Source organism: Ischnura elegans, chromosome X (assembly GCF_921293095.1).
Source record: "Ischnura elegans chromosome X, ioIscEleg1.1, whole genome shotgun sequence".
NCBI lineage: Eukaryota > Metazoa > Arthropoda > Insecta > Odonata > Coenagrionidae > Ischnura > Ischnura elegans.
In genome coordinates, this window is record NC_060259.1 from 70,959,703 (window position 1) to 70,981,845 (window position 22,143).

The window sequence follows — 22,143 nt, forward strand, 5'->3', positions numbered from 1 at the left end:
AAATCAAATGAAAGAGTTAGATTACCCCTAAAACTGAAATCAATCTTTGAAGTCCATTTCTTGCATTCCACTGCAGTCCACTGGCAGTCAATTGAACTCAAGATCCCATAGCTACCATGCCTAGCCAAGTGGCTGCAATTTTTTGGAACACCCAGGAGGTCAGCACCAAGAATAATAATACATACTAATAATAAATAAAAAAATGTCTTTATTCCATCATGCCATGTTAAATAATGCATTAGAATGTCGTCAGAAAAAATAAATGAAAGCAATTCATCATTTACATACACATTTAAAAATATTAAATCACATCAAAATATTCCTGAATGGAATACAATGGATTATTGCAGAGATATAAACTTCTACAGTAAAACCTCTATGTAGTGAACCTCTTGACATCATAAACCTCCATACTTCATACCATCCCTATGGTCCCGTCAGATTTACATGTAAATTTATAGGCAAACCTCTTTGTAGTGAACCTCTTTATCTCATAAAACCTCCACTTATCATACCATAGAGATACCCCCGAGACAGCCAAACTACCTCCACAAATCGTATCGAGACAACCATTAATGCAGCCGCATGCATGGAATGACATTTTCAGCGATAAATGTTTCACCCATATTTTTTTCTTATACACCTTTAATATGCTGTAATTTTCATGTTAATCATTAGTTGTGGCCATTTTGTTCCATATGAGAGCATACCTAACAGTAAATAAGAAAAAAGGTATCAAACTATCAAAATCATTTTAAGTGACTGTTGAATTAAGAGAGATCACATCGTTTTCTCTCGAATCATGGCAAAAATCATGTGATAGCACTCGCTTTCTGTATTTATTAAATAATAAATGCATGTTCACTAATGCATGTATGTTTGTTTAAACACATAAATATTATGGTTTAAAAGACAGTAGTGTCATATCATATCCTTCATTTCTGAAGGATATGAAAAAATGGTGCCTATCTCTGAAACCTCTCTATAGTGAACATCCATACACCAAATTGCCCAAATTTTGGTCCCCTCCATTACGATATAAAGAGGTTTTACTGTAATAGACTTAAACCTATCAATTGTGACAGACATTTACATTAGGTGGCCTGTTGAAAAATTTTATGCCCAGGTTGTCAGAATTATAGTAGGTCTTTATGAGCCTACAGTGCTCAGTTTCTAAATTAATTTTGGATCTGGTGTCATGTGCATGAATCTGAGACCTAGTTGAGTATATATTTATGTTCTGTTTAATATGTAGTAATGTTTGGAGAATATTCTGACCATATATAGTCAGTATGATGATGACAATGAAAGTGTAAAAACAACAGTTTTGCAATTGCTGTCAATGCAGGTGGCAGTATTATATGACAACGGTGTACAAAAGCTTGTTCTGGGATACAATAAGTGCCTTAATATTACGAGAAATTGTGTGGAAAGGTAGTTTAAAGTGTGGGCTTTTGTGTTAAAGTGAAATTGTTTTAGAAAATTTGCTGTTTTTTTTATATTTCAAAACGGTACTTACATAAAAAGTGTACTTCGTAGATATGTTATTGCATGTGCATCGGTTGTGGAGTACTAGTGATGCTTGTCATGTGGGTGGGTACTTTTCCAAGTCGATCTAGTGAGCATAATTTTCCTCTCATTCGAGCAATGACCAGAAACAATGAAAAGCTAGCTTTCATTGTCGTGTTTATACATGGCTTGTAGAATATATTTATTGGCCATAACATGCAATTTTTTTTACTGTCCTTAGGCACTGTTTGGTGATGGAGGGGGTCAGGAAACTTCATCTTCATTAGAGCTCTGTACTTCAAGAGAGCATCTAAAACAGAATGATTCAGAGATGGCAGCTGACAAGGAGCAGAAAGGCCAAGGAAAATCCACGACTGAAGACTCTCCGGAGGATACAAAGAAGATGGTGACTACTAATACTGAGCTAGCTAATCCTGTAAGATATTTTTCATTTTCTCTAAGTATACATTTCATTTAAATCATACTCTTTTGTAAAAAATTTGTATTGTGGAGTGTCTTGGGATGGTATTCTAAAATATACTCCTGCATGAGACTTTTTGTTCTGTTCCCTGTACTGTTTTTCATTTGAGTCAGAATTAAGCTGGTGTAGGGTGAATGAATTTTGAGATACATATATAGCTGTCATTTTCCACTTGTCATGAAGGGGAAAAACAAAGAAAATTCTTTAAGTATACGTATATTTTGGAAAATGGCCTGAAATTTCTACCGCGTTTATTACCTCTACCTTCTGTGCGAAGGCTATTTCTTGTATAATTTTTGTGAACTCTCCCACAATTTTTGTATGTCTTTCTCTTTACTTCTTAAAAAATTTTTCCAATTAATGAATAACATTCTAATCTTTTTAACATCATCTAATGTCCCATTTGTAAACAAAACAAATCCCCAATGTTGCCTAAGGTGGATGCTTTCTCGTCTTTGTAGTATATTCTGATGAATAGTGTGGCAATGTACTGTAATTCTAATGAAGGGGTTGGAGGGCTTGCCATTTGGTATTTTTACTATGTACAGTCACTTTCAAAAGTTTTTGGGCAAAGTTTGTTGCGCCACTTCTGCTTATCGAGGAATTTTAGTTTCCCTTACTCTTTTTGTTTTCCTTGGTTACTCTGTTGGAATTGTGACATCTTGTGACGCAAAAGTTAATACCTGTGAGTTATCAAATTCTTCCATTGGAATGGGATAAAAATTGACAATTTTCAATGGACACAAATGAAACATACGTTCAGAAATATGCAAAAAAATCAGAAATCTCCATTAAAAGGGATGCGTTCCTTGGGGTCTTTGCACCATATGAATTTGCGTTATACGAGAGCGTTTTAACATTGGGAAGATAGGGATGCGTTCCTGGTAGCATAGGTGTGGGGTATCGAATTTCCTCTAAACCATACATATTCCCATAAATAGCCTTAGAAAACCTTATATATGTAAATTTTAATTGTTAAATATATCTTTAAAGATAGTACACACGCATTTAAAGACTTTAATTCACGTTGAAAAAAATTCGTACATGCTTTCGAAATTCCATCCTGTCGTGCGGGTGGGCTAACATCTGCTATCTCAGGGGATCGTAATGCGTTGCCGGCAGTTGATGATTTTTCAAACTAGTCTAAAAACAACTATTGTGTCACCCAGGCCCTTTTGTAGCTCATCGAAATGACAGGAAAATGCTACTATAAATGCCATTTCATAGCTAGCGGAGTTTATGAATGATAAATCATTTTAATTTGAAGTCCTCCGAGTCATTAGCAGCTACGTGAAACAGCCTTTAAATGCCTTGAAACCTGACCCAGGTTTTCCTTCCCTGAAAATGAATGAACGAGAATGCATTCTTTTCCAAAAGAATATCGTCTCGTCAACACTAGATCTAGTTGAGGGGGAAAGGAGCCACTTTCAATAACAGCTTGGAGTTCATTAGAAAATGTTGTGGTGGCTGCGCTATCAACACTTGCAGATTCACCTGATGTTGCCGCACTGAAAATACCTGCTTGCCATTTTAAATTCTGGAACCAACCGCAGCTTTCACTAAATGTCTCGGAGCGATTACTACCCTCGTCCTTTTGTACAGATTCACAATGAGCATTCCGTATGTCTTGACCGCTTGGTTGAAGTTGGTGCGGCTGAGGCCACTGATGTTCTAAGTTTGACTTTATTCAGAATAAGGCATCATGAGTTTAAACTTCTACTCAGTATTGCTTTGACGCTCTCTATTTTCAAAGCAATTGGCCTCTTTCAATTTCTTTTCTAGGTTTATGGTTTTTCTTGATAACATCTTGATTTTTCTACCCAGATTCCTATTTTTTGCAATTGTTCTCTTGATTTTTACTCTGTATGGCTCTATCAAAATCACCTTCTACTGCTGCACTGTATTCCTGAGACGTAGAGGGCCAACGACTGCTGGGAGGGAATGAAGCCATTGTGTTTGAGACTCTATAGCAGACCCTTTTTATGTGTTGATGCTATTCATACGCAACTAGGCCACCGCTCCACTTCTCCCCTGTGAATACCGATGACCTTGAAGGTTTTAGTGTAGACCCTCTATCTGGAAGTCTGATAACCTATGACAGCATAAAATTACATCTCAAACCGTATTGCTTAAAAAAACTCATTTCCACTAGCTCCACACTTCATTAATGATCTAAATTAACTATTGTCATTCTGTTAAGGAGACGAGATAAATTACTTTGGTAGGCTAGCTATCTGGACCCAATGACGAGTAATGCTTTTGGCCAATGTTCAGCAATGGATTTCGATTAATGTATAAAAAAAAAGAAGATTTGAGGCAAGCAATATAATTAATATTCGTAAAATGATAACAATTTCGTGTGTACTTATCGCAAGTTCACGTTTTATCAGTTTAAAGTTTTTTGATTAGGCTACACTGCGTTGCGATGTTTCTCCGAGGAACGAATTTGTGCTATATCGAAATTGCGCTATACGAGGCATGGGTGTATAGCATTTGTAGCTGTTGATGACTGAAACTCTTTAATTTTATGAGAATAAAATATGTATTTAGGTGTTTTTAATTGAACGGGTTCAAATTAACAATGTTTTACTGTACTGCTACTGTCACATATGCCACAAGCTCTTGGGAAAGACATTCATATTCATTGAAGGCAACTATCTGACAGAGTTGCTGTAATTCCCATTGGAGGTTGTAGTTATGCCTCTTAAAACTTGGAGATCTGAAATTTAACCCCACACACAATAAGAGAAGTTAATGTCAGTCAAGAAATCGAATTACCCAGATAATGGAATGAAAATTTTTTGGCACTTTCCTTAATTGCCTGAGTCGAAATAGCACCTTTGAGTGTTCTAGTCTTTATCATGCAATGCTGGTGAAATTAAGTCCTCAATTTGCATTCAATGACAAAATTTCATGGGGGAAAACTTCGACTCCCATCTGATACACCCATCTGAAAGTTTTTTGGTTCTTTTTTATTAGGTTTTGCTGGAGCAACAAGTGGATTTCCTCAAACATAAAATTGATTCAGATATTACGCACAGATTTTCTCAAAGTGAATGTATGGGACGTGATTTAGTTACTCTAAAGTTGCAAGTGAATCAGGTTTGTGCAATGTGCTACTAAATAATTCATTAATTGATGAAGCTATTTTTTTAAATTTTACTTAGCATGCTTGCTTGGTGTATGATTTATGATGAGTTTGTGTGCATTAATATTTATTATAATGGAGATTCGCTCAAATGATGGGGAATGTTTTTTTCCTATTTTAATTTCTAATTGCATTGTTTTTTGAAATCATGGTGTGGCTTCAACATTTAATGTACAATTGTTGCTGCCTCAACTTGGAATTTTGTCATGATAATGGAAGTAATAACACCATAGTAATTTTCCATGCAATGTTCATTTAACACTTACTTTATTATGCTTTCGACATCTATGTGTCATGGATGAAAGCTTCTCGGGTTTCCAACCGGGTCAGGGTCTGTATTGACTCCCTGGCTTTGCTGGGAAGAATATTGGACCGGAGAACAGTGGAACTCTTCCGCCACGTTCTAACTTCCAGCTACTTCCTATACAACGGGGACTTCTACAAGCAAACAGATGGAGTTATGGGTTCGCCTCTATCACCTATCATTGCTTACTTCTTTATGGAAGACTTCGAAGAGCACGCCCTCAACTCAACTCCACTGCGCCCTAAGTGCTTCTTCAGGTATGTCGAAGAACGTGGTCCTATCCTCATTAATTCATAGGGCCAAAAAGATCTCCGACGAGGATAATTTACAAGGAGAATTGAAACATCTGAAGAAGACCTTCATAGACAACGGAAACAGCCACTTCCAAGTCCATAGGGCCCTTAAAAGGGCCTTAAGACAAGACAAAGGATGAAGAACAGCCTCCAGCATCTAAAGTCATCCTGCCATACGTCTCCACGGTCTCGGGAAAGATAGAAAGGTATCTTTCTAAACACCATATTCGTAGCATTCACCTTCCTCCTGGCAAACTCTGGGATCAGTTAGTCCAAGCCAAGGACCCTATTGGTCTCAAAACAGCTGGCATTTACTGCATTCCATGCGAATGGTGAAGGAGCATCGACGCCACCTCCGACTCGGTCAATTTGAAAAATCGGCGATTGCTGAACACTGTCCAGGAAAATCACAACATCCACTGGGAAGAAACTACCTAACTCGGAAGAACAAGAGGCTATTGGGACTGTATTACTAAAGAAGCCGTAGAGATCTGTCTTCACCCAAACAACATCAATAGAGATCAAGATCAAGGATTGAAGCAGATCAAGGACTGCAAGGAAGTAGCGCTTGGAACCTGGCAATAAATGGGACGAGAAAGTAGGAAAAATCCCGGACCAATCAGAGACCACCTAGGTGAAGGAGGAGGGTATACATATCAAAACATGGCGACATCGGCATCATCAGCCCTGAGGATGTTGGGAAAGTCTCCCAACAAAACGTCGGCCTACACAATGCAGACCCTGACCCGGTTGGAAACCCAAGAAGCTTTCATCCATGCTATTCACCGGGAAAAGCTCAGATTCTTCATCTATGTGTCAGTTTTATTCTTTGTAGACCCCTTGAGAATGGCACATTAAGTGTGAAAACCGGTTTGTTCAAATACAGTAAAACTTTGATTTTAGGCAGTAGGAGGGACCGAAATATGGGCACTGTGTAAAATCAAAGTGTGTAAAATCAAGAGTTGGTATTGAGGAGGAGTATATATTTCAGGATAACACTTGCTTATTATTTTTAGAATGCTTAGTCAAGCACTTTTGTAAAGTTCTGATTTAAACCAGAACCCGAACCAGAAAAAGACTCATATGTGAGGTTTTACAGTAAAAGAGCATGAAATCCTTTTCAATCGCGTCAGAAACATGTTTCCCGGATTCAATTACTCATTTGGAGGCAACAAAATGAAGCCTAATAATCTTATTTACTCACAAGCAGCACCACAGATGGCGTTACCTTTAGAGAAACAACATTGCATCCCTGAACAATGTATCCCATGGTTGAACAACATGGTTGAATCGCTAGCATTTCTGGCATTAAGATTACTTCCGTTATCTAGGAGAAATTTCGGAATGGTGATACTAAATGCTCGCAGAGAAGCTTATTTTCTAAAATATTCTCGTTAAAAGCAGTTTTCAGGAAATCCGTTTAACCACCTGCAGACAAACAAAGATTGGAGATTGAAGACATGAGATATCTGAGGATAGTCATCCAAATTCACCCCATTAACAGGGAGAAAAATTTCGCTAATACATCACAAAGGCTTTACACCCTGTGGGCCTGGGTTCAAGTCCTGGCAGTAGCAGAAACTTATCAGAGATGGCCCTATCTCTACATGAGTGTAATGTGGAGGGCACTTCCAGTGCACCACTCTATCCAGCAGATGGGACGTTAAGTCCTGGTCTCTTTGGAGCCTATCATTAAAACCTGGCTAATGCCAACATAGGGTACCTATCCCCCCAGCCCCTACTTCATGGCTCTGATGACCCCAGCTTTCGGTTACCTTCTTCCAAATAGCATACCATGGAAAATACAGAGCACACAGGACCCGGGATATTCGGAAATTCAGATTTTTCCGGTGTTTAGATCACTTTTTTTGAGTGAGCTATTTAAATAACCGTGCAACTACCGTCCTGCCGCCAGTGATGAATAAAAAAATTATTAATAGTCCGGAACGATTTTCCCTTTTTATAATTTTTACGCATTAAAAAAGCATTTTCCATGAAATTTTAGCATTAGCAGATGGTTCAGTGCCGGGACCTTCGACTCACGAGCCGTGTGACTCATCTTCAAGCAATATTTTGCTTCCTCATATCTGATAACAACACCGGACACTTTTTGTATTTCGATTTAATGGTACTAAGCCATTGCTGAGTTTAAAGGGACTGCCTTATCACTCACGTCCTGAAGTTGACTTCAATGATTACATGACGATTTGGAACGTACTTGGAGGCCCGGGGGAGATGCGTAGGATTGAAAGCTCAAAAAAAAGGCACAATTGAAAGGAGAATAAAAAATTTTAAAACAAAAAAAAACCTTACTGAACTGTGGCGCTAAAGATACAAATTAATGACTCAGGGTGGGTAGGTAAGGTAGGGTAAGGATGTTACCTTGCCAGCAAGAGGTAGCGGTGGTCAAAGAAACGGCGACGTTGGTCGCCTCCCGGGAGCAGCTCTCCTCGCAGCCAAACATTCGACGAGAGTTTTTCCAAAATAATGTTGGTCGCTCGCGGGCAGGCATTATTTTTTATAGTGTGGGCCCATTTTCCACCAGCAATGTTAGGCCCTCACTGACCGGAGGCCATTTCCTTTCGGCGGAGGATTACACCACCCGCCGAGCTGCTCGACCGTTAGAGTGAGGCACGGCTCAGATTGACGACGCGAGTTATTCTCTGAGGGTATTAACTCCTGTTCCGTTAAGAATGCTATAGCTATAGCTATTCAAGCTCCAACCGTGTTTCATTTAAACCCACTGACAATGAGATTCAAGTTGAGTCAGTTCTGATAAGCGTGTCGTGCATGTAACTTTCCCTCGCCTCCATTCGTCCCGCAGATGTGGGGTTAGCCTGCGGAATGAGACCAAGCATGCTGCTTTTACCATCGTGTTGAATCACCAACGACTAACACCCATACTAGAAGTACGACTCTGTTTTTTTTATCATCTTGGAAGTCAAAATTTTGGCACGGGAGGATTTTTAACGGCTCATTTCGCCGTTGTATTTCGCTGGGGCGACAGAAAACACAGCGTTGGCAACATTCTAGAAAACTTTCCGTTAGGGATAGATATTCCGTAGTTCATAACTGCGGATTAAGGACTATCTACTGTATTTACAATAAATATGTTATAAACAGCGTCGATCAATAAATCGAATAATAAACGAAAGGTGATAATATTAACATCTCCGGCGGTCATGTCTTAATCAAAAGTAGTTATGCATACACGGTGATTGCCGTATGTTTAAGGCTTCGATATCCTTTTACGGCAAATTTGAACTAAGCGCGATATTCGCGTTCGTAAAGGAGCCTGAAATATTACTGAGTGGGCGCAGGGGGAAGCAATAATTAGATTCGCGATGTTTTTAGTTTCACGCTCAACAGCACGACGTCATTTCAACCGTTCCTGTATTCATTTTTGCAACTCATTGAGACGAATAAATAACCCAACTTCATGTTGCTCCAGTCGGGATTTTCAAAACAAGTCCAAAGACAACTGCATAAAATCAAGATTAGCGGCCTCTTTGGGGCTGGGATTATGCTGCGCAAAATCGAAAAACTGCGTAAAATCAAGAAAAGATGTAAAATCGAAGTTTCACCATTGCAATTCCCTATGCTTTCCAGCCGGACTTGAGCGTCGCTGCGTAAAAACGAGACTTGATGTAAAATCTAAGTGCGTAAAATCGAAGTTTTACTGTAAGCCTTGTTTGAAAAACTAATAAGTCGCCTCTACCCCCATTATCATTTGATGATACATTTTTACTCCCTGCTGTCACACCAGATGAGATGCAGAGTATATAGCAGTATTGTCATCTATTGCTTTCTTTCACTTGTCACATTGGATATGCTTAGTCTGTGACTTATCTAATTTCTGTTCATTGAGGGATCATTTGAATATAAAATTTTAACATGTAAGTGCTTCATTCATATAATTAATACTTTTTTATTGCAAAAAAATCTGGGGAAATGCCAGTTCACCAAATTCCTGGGTCCGTTTTGTTGACCACATTATTAGAGGTCCATAATAATGGGAGCCTGACCATGATTATGGGAGTTGCTCTTAAATTTTTTTCATCATCAAATCCCTTATGTGTTATGCTCTTAGTGAGCCTTTTGTCTCAATGAAATATTTCCAAGTGAATGGCATTAATTTATTCTGTAGACATAGATTCTGAGTAGGAGGAATTATCATTTCTCTAGGCCTGTTTACACGGTACATTAACACGAACGAGTTAATGTACATTTGCGTGAATGATTTTTGTGGACCGGAACTGAACATGTACGAATGCATGAACCAAATTAGAACAGGTTCTATTTTCTGTGCATGCATTCGCACAAGTTGGGTGGTTACACGGTGCATTTTGGCGTTCATTCTCGCGTTCATACATTTAGACGTTAACCCGTACGGGTTAATGTACCGTGTAAACAGGCCTTCTGTTTGTGTTCCCTTTTCAAATTATGTGTCCATTTATCCTTAGCTGGAGCAGTCCAAGAACATGTTACTATCAAGATTTGGGGAGGCTGAGGTTGAAATTGACAATGCTACGTCTGTTACTGTCTTGCAGACTGATCTGGATAAGTTGCTGAAGGATAGGTATGAAGATGCTGGCTTACTAATATGCCATTTTTACCAATGTATTCACATACCTTTGTTTTGGTCAGCAGGTTTTTCTGAAGGGACTCATGTAAGCCTGCTGTCAACCTCACATGTGCTAGCTATGGTATCTCCATTGCGATTGGTTGTAATGCTTATGTGACAATGTGCCAGACTTCACCCTATAATATAACAAAGAATTCACCTTAAAAATGGCAACCAGTAAAAGGTTGGATTATCTTTGTAGTGGCCTCAGAAATATTTTCATTATTTTCTTACTAATTATGGGGTGACCAGGTAACTTCCAAAACCTGGAAGTCAGGGAATTACTCTGGAATTTTCAGAACTTGTTATTTCCCATGAGTTAAATTTCTGGTTGAATTTGGGATTAATCAAAATTATAATGTTATAGCAAAAAAATAATAAGATATAGTATCTGGAGACTCAGAGTGTATGTGCTTGTTTTAGATTGCTTGAGTAATTAAGAACAAATATCTCTAAGAATACCACAGAGAACATCATATTAGAATTCACTCTGTGTTTTGAGGTTCAACAGAAATGATAAAATGAGAGAGATATATGCGGTATAGAACATGGGTTGATTGGCTTGTTGAAACTTTCATGAAAAGAGGCTACCTAACTCATTAATTCATTTAATTTTAATTTTTTGGTATGTTGTGAGGGCCAATATGGGTAGTTAGAATCTAGTTTGCAACCCTGGAAGACCGAATTGAACTCGGGGAAGGACAACAAACAATGAAATGTTTGTTTTTCTTAACTTTTAACTTTTCTTCGTAATCTATGAGTGTAATGGGATCTAACTGTGATATAATCTTTATTAAACATTTGCAAACATTTGATAGGGAAATGGATTCTTTATATTAATAAATTCTGAAGTAGCTCTTTAAAATAGACAATTTTGAGCTACTATTGACATTTATGTGCTTTTATCATATTTAGGGATAAATGTTCGCCAAATGACTGGCCCTATTAATTAAATATTTAAAAGTGATGCAGAATTTATTGGCTCTTAATTAAGTATGAAAGAATCCTTGTTTACTCAATAGCGATTAAAATGTTGAAATTGAAGGAAAGAGGAATATGCCAGTTTGTTTTCAATGTGCGAAGACTGTCATGACTGTCAGTCATCAAATTTAAATATTATTAATTGAATCAGTAAATTATTAGTTAAACGTATATGTGATCTTGACTTATCTATTCTATAACTCATGTGTAGGATTTGGCAACCTGTGGATTATGTTCAAAATGCATTCCTGACAATAAATAGTTGCTAAATAATAATTATATTAATATTAAGTCAATAGATTGGAAATCCATGGCTTGTGGGCTGCATGTGACCCTTACTGACACTATTTTATTCAGCCTGCAATTCAATTATTTGCTCATTATCTTGTGAGGAGAGGTATATGGTAACTAGAGATGCGTCAAATAGCAGATTTCTCTAACTCGAATATCGAATTCGAATATTAAATCATTGCTCGAATACCTCGAATTTTGATTACCTCGAATACTAGAATTGTGCAAAGCATATTAAACTTCCATTTTTTCTTCTATTTCACTAATAGATGTGTAGATAAAGAGGTATATACATTGTAAAATACATGTAAAATACATTTTTTAAATAGAATTTTTTATTTTGAATTATTTCCCTACATTGATTGTTGTTGCTTTACATCAGCTATTTTCGGTTGCACTTATCCTATGGTTTTTTTTGTTGGGTGACTTTGTTTAGACAGCCTTGTCATCTCCAAAGCCAAACTGATTTTTTATCATCTCAGCTTTATTTGAATCTGGGAAATCACTGATTTTGAATTGTGGATCAAAAAATTTGGCATAAGTGAATAATTCTTTTTCCAGAAATCCTTACCAACTTGTAATGGAAAACAACTAATCGTTGATGAAACCTTGTTGATGACTATGCGAAAACTTCTTAGTTTCTAGGAAATTAATAATGCTGTTCACAAGGGGGATAACTTAAGAAACTGTGACTGCACTTCCACTCGCAAGAAATGTTGCTCCTTCAAAAACATCCAGAGCATCAATCAATTGCTTGATAGCATCGCACTGTGGTGGAGTTATGTCTAAATTAAAACTCAGGTTAGAGGCAGCTAAAGTTATGGCTTGCTTCTGTTCCGGAAGACGCCTCATCATTTGAAAAAGGGATTTCCATCTTGTGGGTTCATCCTGGATGAGCATAGGATGAGTAGTGGTAAAAATAATTTTTTGAATGTTGGTGTATTGATGCATTCAGCCAGGGGCCCGCGCACATGCTGTTTTTTACTATTATTATAATGAAAATTTCGATCCTTTTTCAACTTTGATGCGTCATTGCCAAGCCATCTTTCGGCATAATGAAACAAAACTGAAGTCAGGGGAAGCCCGAAACCTTGCAGTCTTTGAATTCGGAATGATCTTTCCGATGAGTGGAACGGTTCGGAAGCAGTAGCTAAATGCATGACGGAAGGTACCGCCAAGTCGATTTTTTTGAGAGGTTTTGAGGGGGAAAGCAGGGATTTTTGGAGTTTTTCCCCCAATCACTTTTGGTTCCCCGCATCGAACGATATCTTTTCACCATTTTATCCGCGAATTTGATGTAGTTCGTCAACTTGCCTAAAACGGCGCTTCATGCACTAAACGATTAGAGTTGTCTACGTATTTCCGAGTCAACTGCCATTGGCGTGCATGCCACAGTGCATGGCATGAAATTCATAGTATTCGATATCATTCTTTAGCGTAATTATTCAAAATTTCAAATATCTAATACTTGCAAGTATTCGAGTATTCGCGGACACTATTCATGCATCTCTAGTGGTAACCTTAAAATAATTCTGTGAAGTCTTAGTTGCTGATACTTTCCTTTCAATTTTCAGAGACAAATGGAAAAAGGCAACTCATATGATGAGGATACTAATGAATGATCTAGTGCAGTATACGAATGACTGTGAGAGTGAACTTAATGACACTCTAGTGCAAAACATGTTGAGATTGAGTGGAGTAAGTGATGATGATGGTGTCCTAACAGAGGGGAGTGGGAATAGAGTGCTTCAACCCAGGAGGGTACATATTGCTCCTGAGAGGCTCCCCAACATTTTAAATGTGGTTGAAGTTGAGGACGGAGAACGAGGGGAGGGTGTGATGTCGCTGCTGGAAGACTCGGGAGAGGGTATACGGATTGAATTGAAGCAGTGCCTAGCAAGGCTGCGAGCTGAGGCTAGTGCCCTGCTTGGCCTATCTTCTAACTTGAAACATCCTGGTTTCAATGATGCATTTAGTGGAAACTTGCTGACTCAGCAGGAGCTAATCGACAAGGTCAGTATCAGTATTTCCAACTCTCTTGCTTAAGTGATAATTTTGCATTATTTTTTGTCCATGTATTTTGAGGACCACTGGCCTGTTCTAGCAATTTGCACGAACCACTGTGCTTGTGGGAACAGTTTGATAGTGATTGGTAATGTTCAATATGTTGAACAAATTTTTGACATGAATCAGGTGAGACCGATTACTATATAACTGGCAATTGAAAAACATGGTGCTTGTGCATACAATTTGATATTAAATGGTAATTTTTGACTTGATTACCAAAAATCTGATGTGATATGGCCATGGCTGCATTTTTATTGTGTGTATAAATGGAATACTTGGACATTTTTTGGCAAAAAAGAGGCAAGTAAGAGGAATCCTGCTCAATGCAAAAATCCTCAGGGGTAGGTGACACTTCCTTCCCAAGATAAAAATTCTCAAAGTTGTCGAAATTCCAATGGTATTTGAAATGGGTTGCGGTCAATTTGAGTGGGTCTGAAATCGCAACTGCCATTTCGAAGGCTCCGATACAGTACCACAGCAATGGCCACTGTTCCAGCTGCTTCCTCGAGACTCAAGGGACAATCATTGGTGAAAAGGAGGCCGCAATGCTACACTAAGAGCAAAGTATTTTAACGATGCTTATATTCAAATATTTGTGCTGCAATGACTTCTACAACTTGAGGTCCCATATTTTTGGTTAATAATAATAGGTGCCTTTATTCGGGTGAGGTTGAGACTAATATCTCCCTTCTTCCACCTAACCCCTGAATGATGCTATGACAGAGAATAAATGCACTTTGGCTTATTCCACAATATTTTTTTTTAATCTGTACAAGCATGTTCAAAGGTACTGCATCAGTCTCTCTTGGGAGGTTGTGCACTGTAGTTTGAAAGCTTGAATTTTAGTTAAAAATAATTATATAAAGACATAATGAGCATCATTGAAAAGCTCGTCTTATTTTATTTTGGGTACATGAAATTTTTTTTAGTCAATTTGCTTGCATTTAGATTGAAATAAAAGCTTTGTTCTGTAGCAGAAGGTGTAATTGTGGTGACACGTAATTTCAATGTCATCTCATATTTTTCAACATACTTCTTTATCAATTAAATTTGTATTGCATATTTTTAACATAATGACAAATTTTCTTTACCTTATGTGTTAAAAATAATTTGAAAAACAACGTTATCTCTGAAACGTGCGAGTGTATCACTACGGAAAAAATATGTTAGCAATAGTAGAACCATTTTTGTAACAATATGTTAAAATATTCACCTGAGGAGACATTAAAATATTTGCATAAGGCAACATAAGGTGATAAATACAATATTTTTAATATCTGTAAAGCTGCGACATGCTGAGGCACTGCTTCGCACACACCAAAAGCGCTGCTCAGCAGCCCGAGAGGGCATCCTTCCATAGGCAAAAAGATGCGACGTCATGTCTCAGGTCTATGAAGTTAAATAATCAAGCATTGATCAATCTATCTAACTGGCTTTTTTCTGTGGAGACAGGATCACTGGTTTTGGAAATACTAGTGATGGGTCGGTTCGATTCCTTGATTCTTCGATTCCTTGATTCTTCGATTCCTCTGTTCTCGAAAATGAGTACTTGCCAAGGTGAAAAATCAATTCCGATTCCAGTAGTACTTCAAACCACAAATTGATATACGACCGTGTTTCCAACAGTTTCATTTGAATTTTCGTGCCACGTAATCGTAATAACAAAACACATTACAGTGGAACCCCGATCTATCGTTCCCGCATTCATCGTTTGCTGTTCATGGTCCCAAATTAAGTTCCATAGAGACAATGTAATTTTTTCCGCATTTATCGTTCCCCGAAGTATGGTTTTTGCACATTGATCGTGTGAAGATTGCAGTCCCGAGGCATAATTTTCCCGCATCCGTCGATTGACAAAAATGAGACGAAATATATATCATGTATCATTTATGGTTAATTAGGAAAGGCACATTAGAATCTTCCCCAGGAGATAGAACTGCCATAGGAAGAAGCTCAGTGCTGTGGGGAAGTAACATTAGTGCATTTCCCAAGATCCGTTATCCCCCTCCACTCAGCACTCGCCTCCCCCCTCTGACACTTTCCTCTTCTCCAAAAGCAAACTCCAACTCGCACTGGGATCATATAACAAAGACCTTAGGTTTGAAAAAAAATATCAAGTTACACGAGAACAATAGAAACGTGTTTCACGCTTTCCCCTTTCTCGCCCACAGAACTTTTTCAGCCTACCTGCTTCAAAGTTCCCAGTTTCTGGAGGTAAACTGCTGCATGAAACACCTATTAGCCCAAAAGGTGTCTAACAGTGAATTTCAGCTATTGCTATAATACTTTTATTAGATTGAAATTTTAATAATTTTCATGTAATTCAAAAAAGAACAAGACCAAACACAATGTATTTCTAACGTTTTTTTAAGCATTTTAAGAAAGGAAATAGTTGGAAAAATACAATGGTGATTTCTGGCGAAACTCAATGTCCTCATAGCTGAGCTTCTCGGGAGTTAATGCAGCATTTTTTTCCGAAAACAGGATATCAGGTTATTATCAGTTATCAATTTGCGAGTTATACTATAAGTCTCCCTTGTCAGAGTTACTGACGGAGGGATATCTTCTCAGGATATTTTGTTTCTCCCTACTAACAATCCGAATTCATCTGTTCATCTGGTGCTACGCTAATTAGAAAAGAATGGGTAAGTTGCCTTATCTTTAGGACAAAAAATTTCATGGCGCAGTCATGCTTCACCCTCTGCAATATGCTCTGTGTACGCTGTAAGCGATAGCATCAGTTCTGAACTTCACCTCGTACGAGTGATTCCGTACTTTCCAGGGTGGGTTGACTTCAAACTAGCGAGTTTTTTCCGTGTGAGTTTAATAAATTCAGGTTTCGCTTTTATTAGTTTTATTTTTATCCATCTTCGGATCATGGCCCTTCCAAAGAAACAAGTGAGAACTTTAAAAGATGGGCTGAAAGTAATTGAAGATGAAGAAAAGAATCCTGGCTTTCTAGCGTGCGTGAATATTGCGGAATGCTTTGGGTTGACCACTAGCACATGACAGAGCGAGCTACCTGGTGAAAACAAGGAGGGATATGAAGCCGAGGATCAGGTGGGCGTGCTGTTGACGATACTGGTAATGGCATTTGATGGATAGGAATTTTTACATTTGACAGAAATCTGTAATAGCAGTGTCAGTATTGTGGCCAGTAATTTTGTTCCGGGGGGGGGGGGGGGGGCACCAAAACCAGGGAGGGAAATTTTTGAAAAACAGGGTACTAAGAAATGGGTTTTAAACTAATTTTAACACTTTTCATAATCAAAAAAAACTTCATTTCTTAAAGAAATATTTTTTTCAATATTTTTTTCTTTTATTGATATTAACGAAATTGTTACATTAGACCCAAAGTGTCTTTTCCTGCAACAAGTTATCCAATAACGCTGTCTAAATCGTCGCGGTGAGTCACCGGAATTACTGCTCGGCATTGACACGTAACGGGCGCATGAGCTTGTATTTCCTCTTTTCCGCGGCCGCGTTAAATTTCTTTCCGCACATTTTTAATTCATAATATCTAATTCTTCAGGTGAGAAAGCGCCTCATTCTTAAAATTTCAGGATTGATACGTGGGAATCGAAGAGAGAGGCTGTGATAAATTTAACGGCAAATTCTGGCAGAGAAATCACTGCAGTGCGCAATATTACGTGGATGCGTCATGCACGAGAATAAACGAGCCAATTGACCTTGGAATCGCAATGAGATAGAGCAAATGAACGTTGGCAGCTTTAAACAATGAAGGCTTAGGCTTTAATAGACTGTGACTCAATAGAAGTGATTCTTTTTGCTAATTCACCTAAAATCACAAAAAACGCGAAATTTTGTGTTTATTTACCAGTTTTGCGTTATTTTGCGATATCACGTCTCGCGAATTACACGGACGTCTACCTATGAGGTAACACCACTTTTCAGGCATGTTCTGTTTTGAAATTTAGCTATTATATTTTAATTACATAGTGATGATATGGAAGATGCTCTTGTCAACTGATTCTTTCACAGAGTAATAATTTTTTTAAGTGGTTGTCTTGTTGCCTGGGATTAAGTGATATTTTTCTTGGAGCCTATGGCGTCAGAATTGATGGAATCGGTATCGGTAGAATCGTAATCGGGATCGGAATCGTTAAAATTTTGGAATCGACCCATCAGCAGGAAATACTTTCGTTTTTTTTTAATTACTTAAATGCTAATACATGACTGAAAATTAGTATTGTTTTGTTATTTTAACCTTTCTTAGATCACATACTTGGAGGATCATTTGAAGAAGGAGGTAATAGAGAAAGATAAACTGAAGGTGGAACTGCATGAAGCCAAAGCATTATGTGAGGGGAATGCAGCCACCATTTCTTCCCTGCTTACCAGAGCGACTCAAGCTGAAGGTCAATTGACTGCTGTGATGAAAAGCCATGGCAGAGCTGAGACTGTAGCGGAGGGGTATGGGGAGGGCAGTGGTGTGACACATTTCAGTGGTCAACAGCAAAAAATCGCCAACTTTGGCGAGAAAGGTAGACTTTTTTACATACCATCTGAATTATTACTGTGTAATAAGTATATTCTAAAGATATATTATTATTTTGCTTCGCCTAATTAAATTACCTGTTGTAATTAGACTTGCATAAGCACTGCATGAAACAAGTGACTTTGTACACAGTCACGTGCATGGGTGCAAAGTTAAATACACCTAGAATGAAGTTCGCCATGAAAAAATATTTGACTTAGCTGGGATTCAAACCCGGATCTCCCGATTGCCGGTTAGGCATGTTAGCCAGTTATACCTCCAAGCCATTTTGTCAGAGCGAATATCGGGATGGGTTTACCAAACAAGGTGTTGACATCTCGAGTCCACACTGTGGCACATGTGGTGGAGGTTGGCTGACTAAGCCACTGTCAGAGTGAAAAACCCTACTTTGCTGCTCTTTTTGGCGATGACGAATTCCAAAGCACTGCATGAAACAAGTGACTTAGTAGACAGTTGCCCCCACAGTTGCGAAGTTAAGTGTAATAAGGATGATTCACGAACAAGAAATTCATTTTTCACTGAATAGAGAAATATTTAGAAGATATTCCTTAAATAGCAAAATGAAGAAGGGGAGTAATAGAGGAAATAGAAAATCTCCTTCCCCTAATCTGCTTCCCACGCTCCCAACCAATTGGCCTGTAAACCCCTCCTTTTCCACTTGTCCTACTACCACTTCCTCTACTCCTTGGTTTTACTATTTGAGGAATATGTTCTGTAAAATTTTCATCTGATTATGCTGACTTTCCAGCAAAACGATGGTCGTGAAATACATTCATCCTATGGAAGTCTACCAAGTTTTTCTTGTTGGTTCAACATGAACAACCCTGAACTTTTTAATTCATCCTTGTTGCTTGCTAGGTCCTAGGAAATACCCTTTTTGAGTCACTCAATTTATTTTTTAGGTCAATATTTATTTTTAAATATGTTTTTGCTTTCTTGACCAGTCTCAGCTAGTGTCTTTTGAGGGTATTTTGTTGAACTTCACTTGGTATTCTTTTTCTCGTCCACTGCTTTGCCACTTTTTACCTGCATCTTTAGGGCTTACATATGTTTAGGTGAATTACCATGGTTAAGTTTAAAACAGCCATAATTTATATTGCCCCATTCATTTATGAGTCTTGAAAAGTATATTCATTTAATAAATGATTTTACTCCATATATTCATTCCTAGTGCGTATGATCCTGAAGGAGTATCAGCAACAAGGAGGGAGTTCATCTGCAAGTCAAACTGTATTACCAGGCACACTAGTGGCTCAGCTTGTAGAAGAGCTGTGTGTGGAAGGAGATAGGCTGACAGAGGAAGCTCGGAAAGAACGGGAGGACCTTCAGTTACAGGTATAGACGTGCTCCTTTCGTGTCTACAAATGGTGACTTTTAGAACACAGATGTATTTTTCATGATTCTCTTCCTTAGTGAATAATTTTCTTGAAGTCTTCTCAGGCTCTTGCCCAGGTAAGTAAATCAAATAGAGCCAGTGTTGGGTAGTGACGTGTTACCTATCATTGAGACTAATCTTCTTCATTCCCCCTATAAATTTGTGTGATGATGAACAAATGACTGCCTGAAACATGTCTTCAGCCTATTGCTGGACATACAGTTGAAGTCCATAATAGCAAGTAGGACTAAAGAGTGGGTGATGCTCTTGCAAGTGAGTTTTTTGTATTAGTTGGCCCGTTTAGAAAATCGTAGGGAAATCATCTGCCTGTAGTGACTCCTCATATTTACAGTGGCTCTATAACAAGACCATTTGGCTGGAGACGTCATCCGGTATGTATAACTCACAGGCTAATGCCATGCTAAACTGTCACCTAAGGATGGTTGTTGCTTATTTCAGCTGAATTTCACCTAGGTAAGGCATAATTTTGGCAGATATGAATCCTAATCGTCTCCTCTACAAATTCCTGTTATCATCATCCACTATATGTGTTATTTCCATGCCTGGAAAATGCTGTAGAGTTACATACAGATGAAAGTGATAACACAACTGAATGCCCAATAGCTATGGAATTTCTCCATGAATGTGATGGCTTCATAGATGCAAAGTTAGAGTGATTACTCACTTTTTGGAGCAGTCTGTTAGACCATTACTTGCCTAAGACTCGTTGTTATTTGCCGGGAATTCAAATATTGGTTCTAGTTGGCCAATGATGTGGTACTAGATGGTCTTAAAGTCTCCACATAATGCTCAATCTACTTCTCTATTCAGGTAGGCTGAAAATATGCTATGTATGTAGTTCCTCACTCCCTTGCTCAGAGAGAGTTCTGAGGGGAGAGGGATTTTATATTTTTCCAGGGAATAATGGGCACAAGGGGTGCGAGTTCTCCAGCCATGGTAGTTTCCTTGTAACTGAGACTACAGTATGGACGTGCAATTTTCACACTTTATTTCCGTTCTGATTAGTTTTTTGACCTCCACATGCATGAGCACTCATCGCTGTTTAGCATGAGTGCAGATAATTGTGCTAGGTTACAAACGGGGAGTGGCTGAACGATTGAAAAGCCCCACCATAGCACTCAGCCAACTTCTTCCTGACAGGAAGACTACCTATATGCTATTTAGTAATACTTCTGCTCCTGTGATTATCACTGTTCTTGATGGAAAACACTCGGAAAAAAAACAAGATGAGCGATAGTTGACAAGAAGACGAAGAGCTTTTGTTGAGCAACTTCATTTTAGTTCATTTACCGATTGATTTTTTGTACATCTATTGAAATAATAATAATAATAATAATAATATTTATTTGCCCAAAGGACACATTATATCATGATACAATCATAACACAAGTGTATAGGGCACATCAAAATTAACAAATTCACATAAAAAAATGTTACATTTCACATTGAAGGTACTCTTTTATACTATAAAAAGACTTCTCTAACAAGTAAACTGAGACACTCTTTTTAAAAACATTAATACTTTCTATACTTTTAATATATACAGGTAAGTTATTATACAATTTAGTACATATGAACTCAGGCCCCCTTGATACCAGAGCTAGGTTTGATTGTTTGATGTGAATGTCATTACATCTCCTGGTTTCGTAGGAATGTATGCTATTATTCTTGAAATCACTGTGTAAATAAATCAAATTGTCTTTTTGTGCTGCTGTAACTGACAAATGAAGGAATTTTTGCAAGACATCAGTATTTATTACTGAAACGTAATCATTTTTAAAAAAATCAATTGTTATTGTTGTTGTTGTTATATCAATTAATTTTTCTGGATGAATATTAATGTGTAAGTAATGTTAATATTCTTCTTTCTGTGTCATAATAACCTAAAAGAGATATGATATTTGATAGACAGTGCCTATAAAGAGTTATCATCGCTACAAGTGGTTTTTGGGGATCTTCAGCGTTTCTATAACAAACATCTATTGCATTTAGTGGCACTTTAAAGCACTGTATTTAGCCTCATTATTAATGTGTAAGGAGTCGCTACTCAAAATGATGTATGTATTTACATATATTACTTAACAGTTGAGAAGCACGGGATTATTTTTTTAGATAGATATGTGTATTTATTTATTTCAAAGCAAATTTGTCGTGTGAAAAATGGGATTTTAAATAAGAATCTGGCAGAAAATCAAGAAGGTAAGAATTCAGCTCCTGCTTACTGCTGACGGATTTTCAAACCTAATCCTTATGTTAATCAGTAAACAGACAGCTTTGTAATACAGTCTGGATTGCATTCGTATACATTTACAATCAGGTTACTTGAGATCACCTTGAAAAAGGAGGAAAGAAAATAGCAATGTTAAAACCTCCTCGTAACGAAATCCTTAGGACCAGAAAAATGATAACTTCATAGGGCAGTTTGTATGGCAGAGGTGATAAGTGGGTTGCAGTACTGGAAAAGCTATAATAAGTCCATTTCAGCTTTTTTGAAGCCATCTCATTTCTTGCATACTAATAGGTGATGCTT

At 37.8% G+C, this 22,143-nt stretch overlaps 1 protein-coding gene across 7 annotated transcripts in view; it reads left to right on the plus strand.

Annotated features, from left to right (window-relative positions):
- Positions 1 to 22,143, plus strand: part of LOC124170532 (centrosomal protein of 290 kDa-like) — a 156,102-nt gene that overhangs the window by 69,524 nt on the left and 64,435 nt on the right. For 6 of the 7 annotated variants that reach the window (XM_046549308.1, XM_046549313.1, XM_046549315.1 and 3 more), the window contains 6 exons: positions 1,751 to 1,945; positions 4,970 to 5,092; positions 10,199 to 10,314; positions 13,206 to 13,644; positions 17,936 to 18,203; positions 19,389 to 19,552. In XM_046549308.1, the coding sequence (XP_046405264.1) occupies positions 1,751 to 1,945; positions 4,970 to 5,092; positions 10,199 to 10,314; positions 13,206 to 13,644; positions 17,936 to 18,203; positions 19,389 to 19,552 (1,305 nt within the window). The remainder of the gene's footprint in view (positions 1 to 1,750; positions 1,946 to 4,969; positions 5,093 to 10,198; positions 10,315 to 13,205; positions 13,645 to 17,935; positions 18,204 to 19,388; positions 19,553 to 22,143) is intronic. The other variant, XM_046549314.1, reaches the window with a different exon arrangement.